The sequence below is a fragment of the Pezoporus wallicus genome, unplaced genomic scaffold (genome assembly GCF_028554395.1).
Source record: "Pezoporus wallicus isolate ANWC-B61680 ecotype Strahan unplaced genomic scaffold, APGP_CSIRO_Pwel_v1 contig_3847, whole genome shotgun sequence".
Lineage (NCBI taxonomy): Eukaryota > Metazoa > Chordata > Aves > Psittaciformes > Psittacidae > Pezoporus > Pezoporus wallicus.
In genome coordinates, this window is record NW_026639842.1 from 1,158,783 (window position 1) to 1,173,840 (window position 15,058).

General features: G+C 40.7%; 1 protein-coding gene across 5 annotated transcripts in view; it reads right to left on the reverse strand.

Moving 5' to 3' along the window:
• Nucleotides 1-4,212: 4,212 nt before the first annotated feature.
• The window catches only part of ZMYND11 (zinc finger MYND-type containing 11), a 107,928-nt gene continuing 97,082 nt past the window's right edge, over nt 4,213-15,058 (reverse strand). For all 5 annotated transcript variants that reach the window (XM_057416529.1, XM_057416526.1, XM_057416530.1 and 2 more), the window contains 4 exons: nt 13,200-13,268; nt 11,044-11,316; nt 9,830-10,015; nt 4,213-5,144 (listed from right to left, as the gene is read on the reverse strand). In XM_057416529.1, the coding sequence (XP_057272512.1) occupies nt 5,022-5,144; nt 9,830-10,015; nt 11,044-11,316; nt 13,200-13,268 (651 nt within the window). In that variant the 3' untranslated portion in view covers nt 4,213-5,021. The remainder of the gene's footprint in view (nt 5,145-9,829; nt 10,016-11,043; nt 11,317-13,199; nt 13,269-15,058) is intronic.

Consider the following 15,058-nt stretch of genomic DNA (forward strand, 5'->3'; position numbering starts at 1 on the left):
CTGTACATGGATACGGATTACTCCTCCTAACAAGGACAGTTAACTGGCTGCCCTCATCAGCCCAGGCGTGCAGGCGGGGTCCTGCCTCCTGATGGTGTGGCCCCCTTTTTGCTTTCAATGAAGCCGTTTCTCACCTGGAAGGCTCTGTTAAAGTAACAAGAGTGCACTGCTGTGCCCAAGCGTGGTAGGACAGCGGCTCAGCACCCGCCTGAGCGGGCTAAACAGTGCTCTTCCCATGGGAGCAGAAGCATAGGGGGCAAAGACCTTCCCATGGGAACAGGAGTGGAGGAGAGGCAGAGACTGAGCCACCTGCAGTGGCTGGCTGCCGGAGATACCTTTTCCATTAACAAAGTGGTTAAGAACAAAGCAGTGCTCTGGCTTCACTAACAAACATTGCTGTGTGCTGCAGAGGTCCTTTCCCAAGCACTAGTAAAGCATTTCATATAACCAGCTTCACAGTGCCTTCCCTAGGCAGAGCTCTAGTTTATTTTTAGGTACCTCTCTGGGGCAAATCCTATTTCCATTGAAGCTTTACGCCAGCTTAGTTTTCACGTCCAGGGAGTTAACAGAAGCTGGCTGGTGGCTTTGTAAACACATTGCTCTGCCTCTTAGCACGGCCCGTTCTCCCTCTCTTGGCCTTTCTTCTGTATTATCTTCAATTATCAGACCCCCTCTATGTAAAAATGCTCTGCAAAGCAGACACCGTGCTTAATTTCAGCCCCTCCATCGCTGCTTGCCTGAAGGCATCTTTCCATACTGCATTACTGGCTCCAGGGCCGTGAGGCTGGAGAGGTCTCTGGGCAGGTATGGCCGTGGGGAGCAGGATCGGCAATTTAGAGTTAACCTTCTCTTGGTTCTTTTCCTGATTTTACAATTCTGAACCTTTTGCAACCCAGCATTTCTTTCTTAAAGAGCATTACTCAGGGTCTAGCATGCTTCTGAGCCTTTTGACATCTGGAAATAGGCTTTATTAAGGTGAAATATGACAGGTTTCTCAGGGTTCTGGGAGGTTTATGAAAGCATTTGGAAAGCATATGCATGGCTTGCATATGTGCTCTCTCTCAGTGCAGCTAAAATTGGCTGGGTAGCCCCTAACTACCGGTAACAAATCCCAAACATACCTCACATACTCGGTCATTTAAGATCTGGAGAGTCAAATGAGCCCTGAGCTGGGCAGCTCACTCCACCTAAAGGAAGCAGGAGGCAGAAACCACTGCACCTCCTTAGTAAAATAAATACAGTAATAATAATAACGATGATGATGACAAAAAGATAGCAACAACAAAAACCAGACAAATAATGCTTTTAAGACCAATGCTCTACGAGCACTAAGACAGAGGCCTATTGGCAGTGGTGAAGACGCAGGCAGCAGCTCAGAGAAAGCCCTGCTCATCCCAAGAGTCCTAGTGGAAGGAAATTTGCTGGATTTGGGGCAGTCCAAGGATGAATAGCCTCCTCCCCTTTGCAGAGATGGTGGTGACAGGGCCCAGCATGGGACACGCAGCAGGTCATAGGGGACCCATGTTAAGCAATGTTGGTGGGAAGCTGCCGTGGCATTTCCGAAGTATTTAACCTGATTGCTTCTGATACTGACCCTATTGGTGACAGCTGAACCAGCAACCGCATGAAGGGAGGGCAGCTGGGGTTGCTGGTGAGCAGAGCCATGCTTGGGGGCTGACTGCAGTTATCAAATGGGGAGAAGACCTGGGAAAGAGAGCGCAAGGGGGACGATGCTTCTTCCTGATCCCGCTTTGCTGGCTTGAATCAGCATAACTGAGTCATTTGCAATGCAGGCACGCGCTGTGCTGGCTATTTGTATTTAATCGAGCTTCACCACGATCAATGGATAAAATTTGCACTCAGGTAAAATGCTATGACTCGTGTAAGAACAGAAAAGTTTGGAGAGTAAAATAATAACAGAGGCTTTTGAGGGACATTCAAATATTTAAAAGATTATTTTTTTTTTTTCTCCTGGGACTTGCAGGCCTTGCAGGTCTTAATTCCCACCGGGAAATGCTTCATTTCCACAGGGGTGCCAATTTCCGGTGTCCTTCCTGCAGCCCTGAAGTCACAATGGGGCTCCAGGACAACCCGCCCTCTGTAGCTCATCCTAAAACGTCCCTTTCTCTTGGAGGTGGCTGTGGGACATGCCCTGGGAGCATCAGCAGCAGCCTGAGCCCTTGGCTGCCTCCAGCCTATCACTGGAAGCAAGCTCTGGCTTCAAAAAAAAGCAAGGAAGACAGAGCTTCTCAGGGCTGTGTTTCTAAGAGAAGCACTGCCGCTGTCCAGGCTGCAGCTGGATTCAGGGAGCCCTCTCAGTCCCCTCACATACAATTATTTCATTAACAAAACATATGAGAGGCAGGCTCATGGCTGAGATGGAGAGGAGGCAGAGTGGGGCCACTGCTGGGAGGAAGCACAGGAAGAAGGGAGTCTGCAAGCGCAGGACCCAGCATTAAAACCAGAGCATGATGGACATGACCCTCAGAGGCTGCTGGCTCTGAAGGGGCTGGAAAGACTGATTTTTGGTGCCAAGAGCTGTGCTAAGCGCTCAAGCCCTTGCACAGACCCAGCAACTCACCTTGAGTCAGGAGCAAGGTCCCTGTGAGCAGAGGTACAGCTTCCCCCATGCACAGCCCTGGTCTGTCTAGGCAGGGACAAGTGAAAACAGCGGACACACGTGCACACCCCAGGACATGAGGACAACTGGCCAACATCAACACAGAACTTCCAGTGAGGGTTTTTTTTTTAAATACATTTATTAACCAATGTTAACACATTAAATGACTCTATATATTGCTAGTCAGAGCAGCTTACAAAATGCCAGAATGCATCATAAACTGGACAGCCACAATGAATAATTACAATGTGCATAGTGGCTAAGCTCAACACTTTAATATAGCTTTATGATTTGCAGAAAAATTAATTTTAAATCATGATTCCTAAAACAATCAATTGTAATTTTACCTAAAACTTATACAAAACCAGGCCACAATCTTTTTTTTTGTTTTGTTTTGTTTTTTTTTTTCTTTAAAACACACAGTTTTCACGCTGTAGTAACTTGGAAATGTGCAACCGTGTCAACAGAGACAAAAAAGCCAAAGTAACACGAATCTTACTTTCATGCAGCTATCAGTTAAATAGTACATATTCTGGAATGATTTTACACCAAAAATATTTCCACAATAACTTGCTTTCATAGGGGTGGATCGAAGTTTTGGAACTTGTAAAGTAATCGAACAAGATTGTTTTTTAGTTGTGAAGTGTTTTACAGTCACAACACAGAGGCGACAAAAGTTAAGTACACATTTATCAGGCAATAATGTAGCTATGGTAAGACGAGTTACCATCTACTTCCTATTTTTTTCCAATCAACTTACCACTTAATTTCTGCAACAGATTGGGCATTATTTGGCAGCATCTAGTCAATTAACTTAGATGACCACTGCTAAGTAAAGCAGATCAGGATTTCAGTGGTAGTTCACAGAAGTCTGAGTTATATTTTCATCTTTACAATGACCCTGACAAATCCTAGAGAAGACTTTTTGAAAGGCTTTCCTCCTGATTCTTCAGCTTCCATCGTTCCATCATGTAATTGCTTTCAATAAATATCAAAGATCTAAATAAATATTTACAAATTATTCCTCTAACTTCTCAAAAAATAGCTGGATGATTAATGGGCATATGACTCAGTCTAAGACCAGTCTTTGAGAGGAACTAAAATGTGGAGTCACTTGAAAAGAAAAGCTATTTAAGTAAGCTTTACATCTATTTAAAAAATTGTCTCTGAACATGGATGCAATTCATATATCTATATATAAAACAAACAAAAAGAAAATAATTTTTCAACTATCGATCCATTCCTATTGGTAATGCTTCTTAATCCAGACATTCCGCAAAATACAGACTTTTTACAAATCACGGCATCTTTAATACAAGAAAATTAACATGCATTATTCTTCATTCTGAGTACAGTGATGGAGCTCATTATTAGGCAATGACCCATTACTACAAACATAACGGCTTCTGTGAAACTTAAGTGCTTTTTCTCCTTTTATTATCAAGTTACAATGGACCAGGCGACACCAGATCATAGGCAGTCGAATGACGTTGGATTGGGGGGCTGAAGGGGGACGCAATAAACAAATTTGTATGCCTCCTCATTCCGTGGATGAATAAAGGTAGTTGGGTTTTTTTGTTGGATTGGGTTGGTTTTTGGCTTTTCTTATTCTCGTTACAAGCACTCATGTTAGGACAAAGATGAAATGTGCAAACTTCAAAATTTAAATATTCATTTTTCTCTAAGATCCAGCTCAGTAAAAGATTACCCCAGTTCCCTGTGATTTTAAACTACAAGATCAAAGCTAATATTTTGTTATAAAAGTTATATATTGAAAAGAAATAATGAAAATAAAACACAGTTGGGAAATATCTAAGAAAAAATACGCAGGACTAGCACCTGCTGTGTCAACCCTGTTCCCTAAATTCAATCATGTACCCACTGGTATAACCAATAGATAATGCCTTTAAACAGTAAAATTAAGCTGAACAAAACCAGCTCAACAAGGTTAAGAAATAAATGTTACATCAAGGTAGTATGCTTCACTTTGCTGAAACAGTTCTATACTTCTTACATTCAGATCTAGTTTTTAAATGTTCCTTTTGTTAAACTTGCGTGATTTTCTTATTTTTAGATCTGCTGTTCTGTTTAAAGATTAAAATCTCTGTAAAACCTAAAAATGTTTTAAAATTTGCCGAAAATGCAACAAATCCTCTAGTTTAAAATTAGTTAAAGTAACCAGCTCCCACAGATGTGAAATTCATTTCGCTGACAAAATTTTTGGAGGAGCATTCAACAGAAGATTGAAATTACTGTGCAAAATTTCTGTTACGAAAAGTGTTTAAAGGCTGGTGCAAAATGGGAAGCAAATTCTAAACAATTTTGGCTTCTTGGAAACAAAAACCGCTGTGTCTGAGAATAGCAATCATCGGGGTGGTTTGCTAGGGGAGGAATAGCTCTTTCATCTTTTTCTGCGGCAGGTACGTTTGTGTTCGGCATGCCAGTGCTCCTGCTGACACTTGATGGAGCAGTAGGAAGTGTTCCAGCAGCAGTGGTACATGGCCTCCTCTTCACAGTTGTAGCACTGGAGAGAACAAACGAGATGAGATTAACACCCTGGTAGGATGCCTCCTTACCAACGAACAAATGTTCTCACCTGCTCGTGGATGCACCAGCATGTGCAGAGCAATACTTCTCTTTTATTTATGCTTGGGGCATCCAGAGGCAGGAGGGCATTTTTCACATGTGCTGACAAAAGCAGCACTCTTTAGCAAATCCGCACAATGCTTTCATATCTTTCAGAGTCTGGAATATTGCTTTTGAAAAGAAATAATTTCTCACTTAAGAAAACTCATCTCTCAGGGCAGTGAACTGGCATTTTTCAGCCACACAGTGTGTCTTTTACCCTGCATTTGTATAAGAGCACCCTTTTCTATGTCTTAAAAGCTACGATAAACCAGGAGGCACTTCTGGCGTGAACAGCTTCTGTGCAAGCTTGAAAATCAGCATCTCCGAGGTTTCTTTACAAGCGTGATGTGTCCAGAGGTTTCTGGGTAGGATGGTTTTGGGCTAGGAAAATCTCCAAAGTCACAATACCAACATCACTGCAGAAAAGATTAATTTGTTACCAAGTGGTTTGTTATAGCCCATTTAGGGCAAATCTGCAAGGAGGCCACTGGCACTGGGGTTTGCTGACCAACAGAAAGCGCTGCAACCTTGTGGAAAAAAAAAACCCAACCCTGTGCTGCATCAGTGCTACTAAGAAGATCAAGAAGGTGCCTTTTCCTTCAAGTCTTCCAGAAACAAAAGAAGGCCTGTTGTACACAGGATGGCTACACTGGCTCTTGCTCCATGCCATACCTGCCAGGAAGGCACAAAACTCCTGAAAGAAAGAGATGCTGCACTGCCCCAGAAATACTTGTTTCTGGGGAGTGCTGCAGCAAAGAGGATTTCTACCCTGTCGCACACAGAACACCCTGTTTCCTGGTAGCTGAAGGAGCTACCTGGAAAATAACCCCGTGGCCTCTGAGGAACTGAAAAAAGGGGATCAACATGGTGGTCAACACTATGGGTAGTCAAACACACGGTATGGCACCCAGACGGGCAACATTCCATGTCTCCAGGTGGGTTTATAAATTTTAAGGGAGTGTTGTAAAAGCATTAACTATCATTCTGACAAAATCCTGTAAAGTAGGGTGGCATTCCTGCTAAAGGAACTAACCTCGAGAGCCAGATTCTAATGATCTCAGATTTGTCTTTCTCAAGTCTGCTCAAAATCAGAGAGCCTGTTTATGAATCCAGTCTGAAATGCTTATTGCATGACAGGGAACAGAGGGAGGGATATCAGAGTCTGTGCAGGCTGCTATCAAACCACAGAGTAACACACAATTTTCTTTTTATGTCCTAGCTACAACATTGTTAATAAAACAGGCACTTACAAAGAAAACAAACCCAACTGCCTTAAAAGAAAACAAAAGCACACAAGCCTACACACTACTAAAAGTCAGATCCAAGAAAGCTGACATTTACATTGGCTAAACTGATAACTATTTATTTACATCTACAATAAAGGGACTGCCCTGGCTGCATGAGAGGGGAACCTCTCCATTTTCCTTTCATAACTCAGCTCCAGGGAAGTTTATTTGTAGAAATGACTGCAAACAAGTGTCCTCTCAAGAGCTGTTCTCCTGGTTTTTCATGTTGCTGGCTGCTCACAAGCCTGTGGGAACCATTAGGATCATCCGCTGGAAAGGTGCAGGGAACAGCTGTCTCTCTATTACATACAACATGGGCCTCAGCCCAGAGACCAGCTTCACATCTGCTTGCTTGGAGAGATCAAAAAAAGCCAAGACAGGAGAGGACAACTGACATGTGGGTCCTGCACTTCCCTTTACATATGCTGGCCATAAGTGTGGGATGTAAATCTCCACTTAAAAAAGGAAAACAGTGTCATCTAAGCTGGTACCAGCACACGTGGCAGAAAAGGCAAAATGCCAGCTGGCCTGAGGCCTCTTCTTTCCTTTGTATTTTCCTCTTTCTGAATGTTACCAACCAATTGGGGTTTTGTTTCAGACAGTACACATCACAGACAATGCTCATTCACTTAAAATCAACCTGCTGCAACTTAGAAAAAACATACATGTAAATATAATTGAAAGAGAAGTTAAAAATTGTCTATAAAAATGATTTATGTGCCAATTTAAATGAGGATTACATGCAAATTAAAGAACTGGGAGAAATTAGAAAGGAAACATTGTTAAGACCAGCACTCTAGCCTGTATTCTGGAGGTCATCAAACTGTCTTTACATTTCTTCCCTTTGACTGCTATTTACTTGAGGTAAATCCAGATCTTCAGGAGGTATAAAAATTAAATTGGGTGAAGCCAACTGTGACGAGTTAGAGCAACAGAAAATACTGTTCTATAACTATGTGTTAGGATCCTGAGAACCAGGAGTGCATCTTCTCATGTGCCCATGCACCACCGACAAAAAGATCCCTTGATCCTGACTAGACTTTTTTTAGGCATGAGAAAAAGACAACTATAGCGTGAATAACAGCAGCTGTATTCCCAAATGTAGACATCTGCATTATGCAAAGCCAGAGGTCTCTGCTTCTAATTAAAAAGCAAAGCCACCAAAACTCATTCAGAATGTGTGTTAATTACATGAGATTTTGGTAAGGAGGTATCATAATAGCAGCATACAAGTGCAGTACTACACACCAGGGACAGTCATTAATATCACTGAAGACAAAAACCACTGGGGAGTTCTGTAATTGGACCAACTCCAGCCGCCTGAGGCTGTGTGTTGGCAGGCAGATCCATCAGCTTGAATGCAAAGGTGTTTATCCTTACTCTCCCTACTACCATATGCAAACTAGCTGCCTGTATGATGCCTTCATTTAAGATGGTGATGGACAGATAGTTTTGGGGCCACAGAAATGGACAAGACTGTCAAATACTCTTTGTATTTTTAATCATCTTGCTCAGAAAAAGGGTTTATGCACATGATTATAAGATACAATGATGTGGTACCAGGGCACTCTGTGATTAAGCTATAGGATATGGTAAAGGCATATTGGAGTAAATGAAAGTAAGTTTCAGGGCTCTCATAAATTCTGCCTTCAAAAACACCAAGAAGTAGCTGTTGCTTAGTGTCCAGGCTTACAGTCAAGTTACTGTGATTGAGTTACTGCGTGTCAACTGAATGGTCACAGCAGTTCATATGTGCACTCTTAACTTTTGACAGAAGAGAGCTACCTTGACATTGTTCTATAGTGGGCAAAGGCAATTCAATTTCCTTCTCAAGTGCCATAGGCAAAAGCATGCATGCAGACACCTGCAGCTGTGATGCATTAAACACAGTAACTTGATCAACTCGGAGACCTAAATAACTTCTCTGATCTGCAGAGAGGTAGATGGGGAGGAATTTTCTAACTGACAAAGACCCAAGCAGTGCAGTATTGTACACCCACAGCAAAACCTCTAGTAGGAACAGAAATTAAGACCCTACAGGAGCTCTGGCACTTGAAGTACTTCTCTTTACAAAAAAAGTCATGACAGTGATAGTCTGTAACCAATTGTCTCGCCTTAGTATTTTTTTCACTCTTCCACAGAGCAGAGTTTTCTCTGCAGGGACCATCATTTAATCTGTAGGAACAAGGACTAATGAGGCTGAACACAAACAAAGAGCCCTTTACAGCAGAAAACAAACAGGAGTTGCAGGACAGAGCTTGGGTCGCTGTCCCCCGTCTCAGTGGCAGCGGGACGGGTGTCCAGCGCTGCTCAGACCAGCGTGCCACCTTGTGGCAAGGCACCCGCATGCTTCTCAAGCTGCATCTGGCAAAATCAAGGCTCAGAAAGAGTACCCAGCCTCCTGTACGTTATAGAAAGCTTATTACAGTGCACTAGGATTTCCTGAACGATGGCTTTTAATTCTTTGTTCTATGAAAATTAGCAAAGAAATACCAAAGTTTGTATTGTGTGCCAGGCTCACTGCTTCTCAGCATAACAGTTCAACCTGTACTCAAAGACTAGCAGCACAGTATTACACTGCTTCCACTTGAATAGATGCTGTATAACTGTGCAAGAGAAGACACTTCTAGGTTGAGAAGAACACAGAAAACCAGAATAACAAAGAAAACTAGGGAAAAGTTTGCAGCATGGAATAGAGTAAGTAAGTCAGATGTCTGTTTTCACTTTTCTAAAGGGCATACAAATACGTTTTTTGTAGGCAATGCTGCAGATTTGGGCTTAAGGACTGAACAAGGGAGAGGAATATACTTCAGAAAGTCATGTCTTAAATACAGAAGAACATAAAACAGCTGCAGAAAAATCTAAGAGAGGAAACGGCCAAAAGGATATCACTACCAGCATTATTAGCTGGGGAATCCAAATTGACGCAGCCAGATACTGTGTCCTCTGGGGCCTTGAGATCAAAGGAATGTCAAAATAATGTAAAACATCTCATATGGAGTAAAACATGTCTCATATGGAGAAAAAAGTATTTTGATAGTAACATCTGACTGGACTCACGAAGATGGTGCTGTTAACACCACATAATTAAGATGGGAAGCAATCTGAACTTTTGAGTCGAAACTTGGAGGTTAAGAAAATTTGAAAGCAGTAGTATGAAGGAGAAAACCTTAATGCTGAAAGACCAGTGAAAGAGTGGTGTAGTTAAAAGTAAGAAAAAAATCAACTTCAATTGCCCTGCAGTATGCATTATACTTTTCCACTTACTCTCTTGTAATAAATTTTTAATGCTTACCCACTGCTTCTTCTTGGTCTGGGAAATCAGTTGTTTGTGCTGGCCTGCTAGCTTCTTAATTTCTTCTAAAAATTCTTCTTTGCACTTCTCCTTTACCTGCTTACATTTTCTGTCCATCTCTCCTTGTGCGTTGGCCACAGCTTTATTTACAGCCTGCCTTTTTTCTTCTTCCATCTCTGTACGCAGCTGCCATACCAAAGCCAGGAAAACAAGTCAGTGGACAGCTATTGGAATAGAAGTATCTTCTTAAAACCTCTACTCTTTAAACCTCTCTTACTAATGTAGCTGGAGGTGACACAATTAGAGATTTCTCCTATTCAGAAACATTCAAAATTAAAATGTCACTTCATTTCTGTTCTGCTAGGCAACTACAGAAACAGCTTAACAGTTCCCATGTATGTTTTGTCAACATTCAGTCTACAAATTTATGAATTTATATTAGACACAGATTTTGTCTTTTCCAATCTACAACTACATATAAACCTACAGCAAGGGCGTAATGGAAATACAAAACAGAAAATCCCTGAGTTGAGTAAGAGGTACCTTTTAGGATTCATTGTTGATGGGACTCCTTTGCCCTTGCTCAGTTATCTAAAACTTTGGTGTCTTAATCCTAAAGGATCAACAGTTGAACTCCCTAGGTTCATTCCACAGCCCTTCAGTCAGAAAGAAATTCATCTTGCATTAAGACATGCATTTAAGAGTGAGGTGAGACAAATCATCCTCTAAATTGTCCTGCTCTCTCCAGCTAAACATGACCAGGTCAGGCTTTGATACTGAATTTTAAACAGGGTATCATTAAATACGAAAATTCAAACAAATTTCAGCAGATCTATTTAAGTCAGAAGATTGACAAAAGAAGAATTATTTATGAGTAGCATTTAAACAATGCCACTGTGTACAAACACAGCTGACAATGGAGATGGAGGCTTTGGAAATGGATACTCGTGAATGAACAATTAGTTTCATTTTTGGATCTGATTCACTGGACTCGAATCAAAAAAAAAGCAGTTTTTCTGCTTAAACGAAGATCTGTTGGTATAGAAATGGTCTTAAAAGCAATAATGAAGATTGTTCTTATGTGGTCTCTTTGGGAAAGGTTTTTTATTCATTTTCTTAAGGGTAGATGTTACGAAAATAGAGAAGAATGTGAAAAAAATTGACACTCCTCCTCTCCTCAAACCAGAGTGTAGGTGGTGTTTGACAAGTGTTACCTTTTCTACCGCCTCTCGCACAACTCTCTCAGTTTCTCTTTTGTGATCAGCTTTCATCCTGTCCTTGAAATCATTAAAGATTTTGGTGTATTTGTCATGGCACATGTTCTGACACACTCCATCATTACTGGTCTGGGTGCTCCGATGCAGCATTTTTGGAGAAGAGGCACTTAACTTCTTGGTCTGAGTTGAGACTGAAACTTTTTCAATGGGCTGAGGCATTGTGGGAATTTCCTGGCTTGAACTTACTGCTTCAGTTTCAGGTTCTGGCTCCTACAGAGAAAGAACAAACTTGTAAATACAGGTATCAAAACAGAACAAGTTAACTTTCAGTTCTCCCAGGAGAAAAAAATGTTGCAGGACTAATGCCAGTGCAGCTAATGTGAAAGGTGTCTGTTGAAGATCTTTAGTGCTAATGGGATATGGGATCCCTGGGGAAAAATAGGATGACAGTGGGTAAGCATTTTGGTCAGGCTTTCCTCCAGAAGGAAGCACATGTATGGCCCATCAGTATGCCACACTCACCAGCCTCACTTCCCCAAAAGCATGACAAACATCAGAGGCTACGTTGAATCACAGCAGATCCCTTGGGATGACTAAAGTTTTGCTATAGACTTCCCCCTGTACCATTTTGCCTGAAGAGACTGTAGCTGTGTGGTCAAGGTGCCTGAATTGTTTTGGCAAACTCTGAGCTTACTCTGGCCCAACAGAGGCTTCATTGGAGTCTGTAATATTCCACTGATTTCATAGAACTGCTGCAAAGATTGATTAGTACTTCAAAGGTGCTTTGAAGATGAAAGGGTAATGAGCATCCAAGTCTTGCTTCCAATAGTACAGAATTAGACTTGTATGACCATAGAAGCTTTCTGCAATTACACAATTATCAAGAAAGAAGTCATAGTTACAGTAGTGTACTGTACTGAATTTAGCTGCCTATGTTATTACACTGTAACACCAATTGCTCCTGATCTTTAGAACAGATAGAAGTAATATCCCTGCAAAGTCATACATTTGAAATGTCTGAAGACACAGATGAACATTATTTGGATTTTTTTAACTTAGATTTTTTTAAAGCTCATTCAACAGTGTTCAGAATAAGCCCACAGTCCTTGGACACCAGACTTGCTCAGAACTGGACTCTGTGCCCGGCTGTGTGATGAGGCACTGCTCACACCAACCAAAAGGCTGACTGTGCCTTTTGCAACCAATTAGTTTCTAATAGGTCACTGTGATTGTCTTCTGGATCACTGATCAAATATGAGCACAGCTAAGAAGGCAAATGTTAAGACATAAATTTATGAAGCAAATTACAGTATCTGCTTGACAGAAAATACAATAAAAATGGCAAGACATCCTAAACTGTAATCTCCCTATCTTGCACTCAAATATAGTTTGTGCCTCAGAGAGCACAACCTGTGTGTCACTGCCTCCATCAATGAAGGTGCCTCCTGCAGTATCATATACAATGGGAAGACAGGTGCTCAGGTATTAGGAGTGGCAATGTCTGTATTTCAGGAACCAGGGCCATCCCACATAACTGTGGTGATAAAATACCTGAACTGTCCTCTATAATGGAGTCCTAAGTTCTCTTCTGAGGCCTGCATGTATGTGCAACTTTCTCGTAAGTGTTCAAAATGCAGCAGAAACAAGGCCAGGAAAAAGTACTCAAAACTCAGGAAATACGAGATTTATGGCAGTCTCAGTAACTGCCCCCTTGTGTACAAGCATAATAATACAGTCCCTTGGTTAAAGGATCATTCAGTGTGCAAGCTGGATAAACAAGGAAAGAAATTCCACGGACAAAGATGGATATGACATTTTATAAACATAATATACTTGATCGTGCAAAATACTTTTGATTTTCTGCTGTTTATAGACTTAATAACCAGTCTGAATTTGCCATTAAAAAAAAAATGTTGTAAGCTGACTGTTAATTTATTCATGATACAGAATATTACCATGATGACACCAGTGGTTTGCATGTGGGAGGTGCAATTATGTTTGTTAGCAAGGAGGACCAAGCTATGGGGCTGGAACTTTCAAGATTAACACTGTAAACTCAGTAAAAGGTGACAGAACTTGAAGGAGTGCCTGTGAAAATTTCAGACTTTTTGTACTGTGCTATCTCTACAAAGATGGTAATTGAGGTTACTTACTTCTTTCTTGAGTTCCATACTCTGGTTACGTCGTCCTTTCTTTGCTCTTGGTTCCTGAGTAACCTTCAGCTATGAACATTAAGAAAAGCACACTGAATCAGTCAGAAAAACAGTTCATATAAGTTCATTGTAACATAACTGATGTACACTTTTACCTTTTTTTGTGATTATTTGCAATTATTTTATTTAGCAAATAGAAAGTTGAATACTGTTCTTAAATGAGAAGTACAGACAATAAACTTTCCACATTATCACTGATGACTACAACCGCATAAAGGAATAAAATTAATGAACAAGTTCTAACATTCAGTATCTATTTGCTAAAATGCACTTAATCATTCTTTTCTTAATTTCACATACCAGTTCAAACGTGTTTCTGGAATGTTCTCATATCAGTGACCATAATTAGACAGCACATGCTGTTGGAAGCCAGAAACCAGCAGTAATTATAAAGAGAATGTAAATATGTAAGGATGGTATGATTATCCAGACTTGCTATAATTGATTGTAACTGTATGTTTGGAGGGGTATGAAACTTCATGCTTAAGAATAAAAGCCAATCTCCAGCAAAAGAAACAAAGGTGAGATCTAAGTGGGTGGCATATTATCTTACAATGGGTTACAGAAAAGTTCTTATTCCTGTCTTTGAAGTATCCAGTACTAGCTAGTGTTAGAACAGGGTATTATTGATTACTACAGAGCACTGATTTTGATGGCCACTCTTATGTTTCTGTATCTGAGAAACCAGTGAAATGGATATAAGCATTAACCAAGTGCAGGATGAACAGCTGGGGTGGAGCAGAAAACATGCAAATGGACACTCCAAATGGACAATGGACACTATGACTGAAACTTCTGAAAAACTGGGAAAATGCCACTGTTACCTTTCATAAATACTATTTGCAACCATTCTCCTGTTTCATCATACATTGTTGCATGACAACATACATCACATTAAATAAAGGGGTTACAATGGGTAAATAAGCAAATCAGGCTAAAAAAATCTAAACCCACTTTGATAAGGAGCATTCCCTTAACACAACATCCAGTTTTATGAGCTTTAAATTTTTAGCTACAAATTGATGATAGACCTGTTTGACAAAAGGGCAAAGGAAGAGGGTCAAAACACGCTGACTTTTTATATACAGGCTTAGAGAGAGTATAGTTCTTTTAAATGAGGGAAGAAGATGTTGCCAGGGAAAAGACTGCCAAGAATACAGAGAAGCATCCTGCAAGCTATGAAAATCTTACTGCCAAGTCAGTAATGGCGAATATATAACACCCTCTTGGACAATGAATAACTAGCAAGGTTCAGCTGTGGTAAGGGAATTTCCATATGGCAGTGCAAAGTTTTGTATCTTGGCCCTTTGTGCTTTTCACCATTGTTAAAGCAATATATTTTTTTCATGTTTTGCAGAATTATTTGCAATGACTTCAATCAGTTGCTTCTCAAGCATTAACATTTGCATCTAACTTTAGCTAGACTTGCTGAAAATGTCATGGTTGGTGTTACTCAAGGATCTGTAACAGTCCAAAGTGAACATAGTCCAGCTGTGTAAAGGCTGAACAGCTACAGCACTGTCTCTTGATGGAAGTCCAAGAAGGCAGTGTTGCAGTCTATCTGATATCCATGACATTTAACTTCAACATTCCTATTTAACTTTAGAAATCTCAGTTTGTCTTATCAAGGTGCTGTAGGTTATAAACATTTTGAAACTTCCCAGAGGTCATCCAAGAAACCAAGGAAAGAGGAAAACTCTGTATTCTTGCTATTACCAAACTACAAAATACAAGGAAAATTATCCTCTGAATCCTCTTCCCGTCACCACTGAGAAACAGAGCACAAGGCTAATTTAATA